The sequence below is a fragment of the Orycteropus afer genome, unplaced genomic scaffold, assembly GCF_000298275.1.
Source record: "Orycteropus afer afer isolate SDZICR_OR568_19922 unplaced genomic scaffold, OryAfe1.0 scaffold00044, whole genome shotgun sequence".
In the NCBI taxonomy this organism is placed as follows: domain Eukaryota; kingdom Metazoa; phylum Chordata; class Mammalia; order Tubulidentata; family Orycteropodidae; genus Orycteropus; species Orycteropus afer.
In genome coordinates, this window is record NW_006921631.1 from 7,669,960 (window position 1) to 7,679,034 (window position 9,075).

At 42.0% G+C, this 9,075-nt stretch overlaps 1 protein-coding gene across 1 annotated transcript in view; it reads right to left on the reverse strand.

Moving 5' to 3' along the window:
* Positions 1-13: 13 nt before the first annotated feature.
* Positions 14-9,075, reverse strand: part of POGK (pogo transposable element derived with KRAB domain) — a 23,101-nt gene continuing 14,039 nt past the window's right edge. The window contains exon 5 of the mRNA XM_042780530.1: positions 14-76. Coding sequence (XP_042636464.1) covers positions 14-76 — 63 coding nt within the window. The remainder of the gene's footprint in view (positions 77-9,075) is intronic.

Here is a 9,075-nt window from a genome sequence, read left to right on the forward strand (position 1 = left end):
CATTGACTGAGTTCTAGAGATGTTTAGGCATCTGAGGCTTAGTATCCTGGGGTCTGCAGGTGACGTAGATGACATCCTAGAAAAAAGAAGTTGTTACAACTTAGTGCCATAAATGTTTGCCTTTCTCCTGAAAAACTGTGCTCTTGTGTTTTGATTAAAATAACCTACACGGTATTTAAAGTCAGTGTGGTACATTGAATTTCTTAATATGGTCTTTCTAACCATAATCTTTATAACTCCCACAAAATGACTGAGTGGGACTATGGAAATAAGGTGTATGGAACCCTAACAAGGTGATTGGTCAGTTTTACCATCTTGCTAGGCTTAAAATGAGCCATCTCAAAGGCAGAAAGGGGAGAACCTCAAAACCACCAAGAAAAAAGAGCCAGGAGTGGAATTTGTCCTTTGGACCCTGAATCCCTGCGCTAAGAACTTCCTAGACTGTGAAGACAGAAAGAGCTGTAACACTGGAGATGGCGAGAAGCAGAGGCAGCAGAACCAAGAGACAGGCAGGAGATGATGCTGTGGGCTTACTGGCCCACAGAGCAAGAAAGCTGAGTACCTTCAGGCAGGAGGCTTGCTGATGGAGGGGGTATCTTCTGGGCACTTACTGGTAGAGCTAACAAACTTTGTAACAGTTGGCTGAGCAAGGCAGAGGCTGAAGGCCAGAGAGAGGCGTGCCTATGGGTACAGCTGAGAAGAAGCTGTCCTAACCAAAGATCCATATCCTGAGTTGTTTCTGATCCTGAATTGTAATCATAATAAATAAAATAAAAAAATAATCAGCTCCCACTGATTTGATAGGGACAGGCAATTTAAGCATTGACTATCTAAAATGGGAGGAGCTCTGGTAGCATAGTGCCTGAGGCACTTGACTGCTAACCAGAAGGCTGGCAGTTCAAATCCACCAGCCACTCCTCGGAAGGAAGATGGGGCAATCTACTCCATAGTGATACTGCCTCGGAAACCCAAGGAGGGGTTGCTATGAGTCGGGTCTGACTTGACGGCACATAACAACAACATCTAAAATGGGGGGAGGTAAAGGCATGAAGTGTCTGGCTATGGTGGTTAAGTTTGTGTGTCAACTTGGCTGGGCCTGGTTGAGTGGTTGGGCAGCTGGATGTAGTATTCCCCATGATGAGACTGGTAATCAACTCCATGGCGGAATCGACTGAGCAGCTGAGGAGCTGCCTTTGGTTATGTGGTCTGCTTCCTGTATATAAGGAGCAGCTTTGGGAATGGTCTCTAGCTTAATGGCACGCTTGAACTCTGCATGTAGCTGTATTGTTGTTCAGCAGCCTGCCATGCTCTGCCGACCTTGGGACTTTGAGTGGACTTAAATTAATGGCCTGCTGTGTGGTTTGGTAACATCGGGACTGTGCCTTTTTACTTGTCAACCTTGGGCTTGTCAGTCTTGGCAGCCAACAGCTGTCTGAGTGAAGAAAAGCCTCTAGCTCCAGTGGGCCAGGAGCAGGAGGCAGAACTGAAGCCCAAGGTTGAGGGGCTTTCACCCAACCCCTAGAGCTTGGCACTTTGAACTCAGACTTAAAGCCTCCAAAACTGTACGAGAATAAACTCCAGTTTGTTCAGCCATCCCATTTGTGGTATATTTCTGTCAGAGTGGCACTAGGTAACCAAAATACTGGCTTACATACAACCTTGATGGGTGTGCTTAGTCTCAAAGTGAGGGGTACAAAGACTCCCCACTAAATAGTTTCCTCTTTTCCTGATAGGTTCTGGGGAAGTGAGGGTGGGGGAAGATGCTGATACAGTTATGTGACCCAGTAATGATTGTTAACAGGTTTCATTGTGATTGTAAAAACTGTAATTGTAGAAGCTGTAACTGTGACAGACTGGAGTAAGGGAGAGCCACTGCTGAACTGGAGTACAGTGACTTACAAAGTTCCTTAAAGATTGTTATGTTGATGCCTTGTGAGACTCAGAGCAAAGGAATAGTCTCAATTAAATTTTATCAGAGGCCAGAAAGGGTGAAGACAATAACTTTTGTAGAACCTGACCTGTAGAGATACCTATAGCAGACCTAAATAACCTCACCCTGAGGACTCTATCTTAACCCACTGCCATCGAGTTGATTCTGACTCCTAACAACCCATAGGGTTTCCAAAGCTGTAAATCCTTACGAAAGTAGATTGCTTTATCTTCCTCCAGTGGAGCAGCTGGTGGGTTTGAACCACCAGCCTTCTGGCTAACAGCCAAATGCCTTAACCACTGCACCATCAGAGTTCTTTGAAGACTCTGCCTTACTGAAGGACTAGTTGTTAATGATTATTTTGGACTGGTAAAATATTGGGAGAAATTTGTCTTTCAAATATAAAAGGATCAATGGCAAGAAGACCCAGGGGGTGGCCTGTGATGCAATGAATTATTTAATATGGCTCTTACAGCCATAGCCTTTGTAACTCCCACCAAATGACTAGACGTTATTTGCTGTCAAGTCAAACCTGACTCATAGCGACCCCTCCTTGGGTTTCCAAGACAGTATCACTACGGAAGTAGAGGTGCTTGTAGCCTAACAAGGGGATTGGGAGATTGCTAATAATGAAAATAAGGTGCATGGCACTCTTGTAGGGGTGGAACCATGCAAATAAGGTATATGGAACCCTAACAAGGGGATTGGTCAGTTTTGCCATCCTGCTACACTTAAAATGAGCCATCCAAGAGATGGAAAGAGGGGACCTGACTACCACCAAGAAGAGACGGGAGCAGAGCATGTCCTTTGAATCCAGGGTCCCTGTGCTAATGAACTTCATAGACCCAGGAGACAGAACTGTAACACCAGACATGGTGAGAAGCAGCAGAGGCAGCTGACCCAGGAGATGGTAAAGTGGGCTTCCTGGCCCACGGAGTGAGAAAGCTGAGCGCCTTTGGGCAGAGTTGGGTTCCTCCAGGCAGAGCTAAAATGCTTTGAAATACTTGCCTGAGCAGGGCTGAAGCAGACCTGGCGCAAGATGCCAAGGGCTAGAAAGAGGTCTGCCTGTGGGCACTGCTAAGAGACTGTCCTGATGGAAGACCTATATCCTGAGTCTTTCCTGATTCTGAATTGTAACCTGCCACTTCCCTAATAATTCAATAATCATGAATATTGTCTGTGAGATCTGTGTGGCCACTGCAATGAATTACTGAACCCAGCAGAGAACTAGAGTGTCACGGGCGGGGCAGCTGGTATCAGAACTGGTAAAAAGGTTGGAGAGAGGAGGTATGTCTGGCCTCTGCCTCATTGAAATAAGCCTGAGTTGTCGATCTTGATTCTTCCTCTTTCCCCTTGTGAAGTTAGAGGTCAGATGCACCTGCCATGCCATTTTTTCAGTCCTATGCCCCCTTTAATGACTTTAATTTTTAACAGATGTCCCCCAAAATGCATCTTAACTCCATAGAAAATATGACTTGGCAATGCTGTTAATGGACAAAGTCATTTCTTTGCATTAAAAAACAAAATTAAACAAAAATCTTATGCAATTAATCAATCTTATAACATGTCCTCCTTTAACTCGTTTCTTTCAGTTTCACAGAGTTAAGAAAACTTTGACTAGCAGATTCATTTATCAATTACTCCTGTATTGTTAGGTGTCACTGAGTCAGCTCATAGCAACCCGATGTACAACAGAATGAAACACTGCCTGGTCCTGTACCGTTGTCACAACTGTTGCTATGTTTGAGCCCATTGTGTAAATCCATCTTGTTGAGGGTCTTTTTTTTTTTTTTTGCTGACCTACGAAGGATGATGTCCTTCCTTTTCCAGGGACTGGTTCCTCCCAATACATGTCCAAAGTACATAAGATGAAGTCTCACCATTCTCTCTTCTAAGGAGCATTCTGGCTGTATTTTCCAAGGTAGATTTATTCTTTGCCCAGACCATAATTCAAATGTATCAGTTCTCCTTCAGTCTTCCTTACTCATTGTCCAGCTCTTATATGCATGTAAGGCGATTGAAAATAGCATGGTCAGGTGCAACTTAGTCCTCAAAGTGACATCTTTGCTCTTCAAGACTTTAAAGAGGTCTTTTGCAGATTGGCCCAGTGCAGTAAGTCATTTGAATTCCTGACTGCCATTTCCATGGATGTTAGTTGTGAATCCAAGTAAAATGAAATCATTGACAACTTCAATCTTTTCTCCTTTTATCATGATGTTGCTTAATGGTCCAGCTGTAAGGATTTTTGTTTTATGTTGTGGTATAATCCTACAGAATGTTTCAAGAAGGTATACTATCAAACTGGATTTGTGCTTGGTAATTCCCATCTGTTTCTACCCTTTGAAGTCATAAAGTGAAAATAATTGACATTTCAGTGTTACTGATACCTGTTTTTGAAGAAGTATGTTGCTCTGTACTGAAGATACAGTGTTGATGGATAAATTAGAATATACATATGGATTTGTGTAGATCTAAATAATGTGTGTATAAATATGTATATATGGTTAAAATACCTGGATCTGTGAATTTGATTTTATACTTGAAATGTGACAAGTAAACCTTTTGGGAGAAAACAAGGTTATGTTTGTTTTTTATTTCTTAAATATATAAGGAATACTGCCTTCTACAGAAATATAAAGAGCCCTACTTTATGAGATCTTGACAGACTTTTCCAAAGACTAAAATTTTTTTGAGAGAGATTAAAAAGAAGGTTCCGATTAAGGCGTGCCATTTCTTCTTTTCATGATGTTTAGATTCAGAGAAAAACTAAACAGCTTAGTTCTTGGTACAAGTCTGAAAAGCTTTTTAGAGTTTTAGGTAAGATAATACTCAGTGTTTAAGGTTTGGAAGAATTCAAACCAATATCCAACTGATAATTTTGATTCTGAACACCTGTGCCTGAATGCTGTCCAGGAAGAACACGGCGCACACTTACATATGATGAAATCAGCCAGAAGCCTCAATCATGTGCTGCCTCTCTTGAAGTCTGTATAATACACACCAACTCAAAATCCTTGCTACTCTCTAGGACCTGCCTAAATCCCATGAGTCCCCTACCCTACTCAGTAGCCTTGGGAATATCATAGAATGTCAGAGAATTCCTTTTGCCTCATGCAGTTCAGGCTTATGCTCTAAACTACTTACAAGATCTGCTTTCTCTGCCAGTTTTCCTCAGGAAATTTCCTAAAATGGGGAGATGGGGTTGAGGGCAGGGCAAGAAGGTAGAAAAGATCAGAATTTTCAAGAGTCCCTGATGGACTTGAACTCTCTCCTGCTCACCAAAGACTGCCTTCAACTGTAGCACCATTGCCAACTGGGATCCTAAGTGCAATCTCTTCTATAGTAGGTTCCTAAGAAATGCTGTGTATTTATCATCAAGAATTGTATAGAAAAAAATTATTTCAATAAGAAAAAAGTAGTTAGAAACTAGACAATTTCAAATTTAGTCTTATTTTTCCTATTAGGAATTGCAGTAACTACCTTTTAGTTACAAGGTTCTGCAGAAGCAGGTTTAAGGCTTTACCTGACCAAGCACAAGGGCCGTCCCAGGGAACATGCTTAGTAATACCGTAATCACCTATTGCTGTGAGCAACAAAGCACTGACCCCTCTTTTTATCCCCCTTGCCTGAAGTGACCAGGATTTTCCTGATCAGACTTCACAAGTTTCCTCTAAATGATTATTCTGACCACAGATAACTGCCTGTGTCCCATCCTGTCTTCGACTCATACCAAAATGCTTCTAGGATATGAAGTTAGGGTAAGGAAACTTTCAGGTGTTAGACTTACAGGGTGTGGCTAACAAATTAGTTCAGCATTTAATTGATGGGTTAAAAAAAGAAAGAAGAAATCTCCTAGAGAGTAGACTACTGCTTAGTTAACTCAATCTGTGGGCTTGTCCTGGAAGCAGCACAGCCAGAATGCTCCTTGGAGGTGAGAGTGGCCAAACTTCGTCTCACCTACTTTGGTCATGTTGTAAGAATTGACCATTCCCTGGAAGATATGCTTGGTGAAGTGGAGGGTCCAAGAAAAAGGGAAGGCATTCAATGAGATGGATTGACACAGTGGCTGCAATGGTGGGCTCAAGTAGAGCAAGGATCGTGAGGCTGGCACAGTACCAGGCAATGTTTTGTTCTGTTATACACAGGGTCTGAGTTGGAGCTGACTGGATGGCACCTAACAACATGGGCATGGTGGAGTCCCTGGGTGGTGCAAACCATGAACCGAACAGTTGGAAGCTGGAGTCCACCCAGAAGGGCTAGCGATCTACTTCCAAAAAAATCAGCCATTGAAATCCGTGTGGAGCACACTTCTACTCAGACACACATGGGGTTGTTATGATTCAGAGTCAACTCCACAGCAACTGGTGTTACTGCTGTTGTGTGCCCTTGATTCCAACTCATAGTGACCCTACAGGACAGAGTAGAATTGCCCCTATAGGGTTTCCTATGCTGTAATCTTTTTTAAAAAAGAACTTTATTGTGATTTGAGTGCAAGTTTAGAGCAAATCGATTTTCCATTTATGTGAGGAAATCATCAGGGTTTTTTCTCCCACAGAGCTGCTGGTGGGTTCTAATGCTGACCTTTCAGTTAACAGCTAAGCACTTAACCATTCCACCACGGGGGCTCCTTGGTAATTGGTACAGGCATGATATATTGTCAGGACTAATTTCACTGAATGAGCACACAATAAAAGGGCATATAAATTCATCATGCTTTCCTTTTTAAAGGAATTTACAAAAACAGGATACCCTCTATCCATCAACTTGTTAGCATGTTTTCACTCATTTTTAATGAATGCCACCTTATGGATTTCCTTCATGTGACTGTACCATGGATCATCCCTGAGAGCGCCCACAACATTCTTTAGGAAAGAACAATTTATGCAACCCTCCCCCTTTTTAAGCCAGTTTAAAACCACATACATCATTTTTCTTCCCTTTGTCTTCAAAGACACCAACATTACTTTCACTGCCATCCCATGGACAGACTTTTGATTCAAGTGTTTATTATACCAAACTAGATGGAGAACAGATGTAGACAATAGCTTGAAAAGTGACAATGTTGGCAAGTAAATAATAAAACCACCATAGCCTATTGTCTTTATTATCAAAGTTTATTGTTCGGGTGAGTTCCTACCTACTGGGGAGTAAAACTATGTCTCAATATGTGCTATATTACTCTAGGGTAATAGCCATTCTCCAAAATAGTTGTACTGGGGCTGTTAGGCATAGATCATAATTCAGTCAGTGGAGAATGAGCCCAGAAAAACCCTGACAGTAGAGCCATTACTCTAGAAAGTTCCAGTGCTATGCAACCCACAAGGCATCATCCATCAGCTGATGATGAGACTCAAAAGAGTTGGTGGAATGAAATAGGAGTTGAGCCCATTTTCTACTCTTCTTGGCAAGGTAATTGGCTCCAGCACAGGAACCTCAAATTAGATCTTGTGAAATCCTTTAAGCTTCCAAAGCAAGTGAAAAGATGACATAAAGAGGAAAGAGCCAGGAACTAGGGCAGTGGAGGATGAAGTAGAATTGGAAGGGATGGAAACTTCTGGAATGGAAGGAAAGTAGCTGGGTTTAAAGACCATCTGAGATGACAAACACAGGTAAAAGCAAATGGGGAAAACCACTGAAACACTGAAAGTTATTCAGATACCAGAAATTAAGTGAAATTTCTCCCTCTGGGGGCCAACTGGTTTTTAAAATATCAGAAAGGTGAATCACTAACAAGGAAATGAGTACCTGAGTAGAAACTGGTGTTTTAAGATGCCAAGAACAGCTTATGCTATAGAGGTGAGCTGAGTCCACAGGAAGAAGTGGTTATGGTAACATGTTACCCAGATTTGATACCGGAAGGACATTTCTAGCAATGGCTTTGTCTACGCAGTTCTGGTATATTTTTGAAGCAGATAGTTTTGAAGGAATGTTTTCGTAATACTCGACTTATGTGGGAATGCAAGTAACTATAGTATAAAAATTCAATGCCCCTCCCCAATCTATATCCAGCAGGGTAGAAGATCAGAAGTCCTGAAATAACTGTGGCTAAAGGTTCAAGCTCTCCCACCACCCATGTGAAAAAATATCATTACAGAAATTAACAAAACAAGTTATCAGATGAGTCAGTGGGCCTTGTACCAATTAGACAGCAGATAATTTATGGTGACTACTTCTTCAGGCAGCCTGAGAAACAGAGAAGCTTGTGAACTAAATGCTGCCCTATTATTATTTTAAAAAAAGGACACACAAAAAAAACCACTGCCATAGAGTCAATTCCCACGCATAGTGACCCCAACTGGGTTTCGAAGGCTATAAATCTTTACGGAAGTAGACTGCTTCATCTTCCTTCCACGGAACAGCTGGTGGGTTTGAACTACCAACCTTCTGGTTAGCAGTCAAATCCCTTATCCACTGTGCCACCAGAGCTCCTTATCATTAAATATAATAATGAAAATAAGGGGGAAGGTCATTAAACAAGACCCTAAAAAATTCTAGCTGCCAACCAACCAGATTGGGAAGATAAATAAAACATCATAGTTTATTTTAACCTCTATCTTCCACACTAACCTAGTTTGTCTATAGAAAAGCCATCTGCTGGCACCAGGCCAGAGTGTCTTAATTTTGCTGTTATTGTTAGTATCTCGTTTTTCCAAAAGAGGAAACATGTAAATAGCGGGTATACATAAGTGACATTTCTACAAAGCCTTCTCTGTAGTCTTGACTTGTGTGAGTGCAAGTTCTACTCTTGGAAGCATTTTCAAAGGCAGAATAAAACACTGACTTGAGGTTTTTTGCACAGAAAAGACCCCAACAGAGTTATGCCCATCCACGAGTTACTTGTTGGTACTGAACACACGGTCTCTTCTCTAGAAAATACCTCCATTCATTCATATTTACAGGTTCCTTTTGAAGGGCACATGAAGTAATCTCCAAACCAAGAAATGAGGCAGAAGCAGTTTCTTCTGCAACCGTATCTCTGACCAAGTGTCCTAGACATGTGTGACTCTCACAAGTGTGGGGTCGCGCTGTGTCCCCAGGACAGGAAGCACAGGCTACTGTCCACTCAGACTGCTGGGAGCACCATGGCCTTTCCTGCTTCTTCTGTACTCACACTGCCAGGAATCTTCTTGAGGATTTTCCTCCCC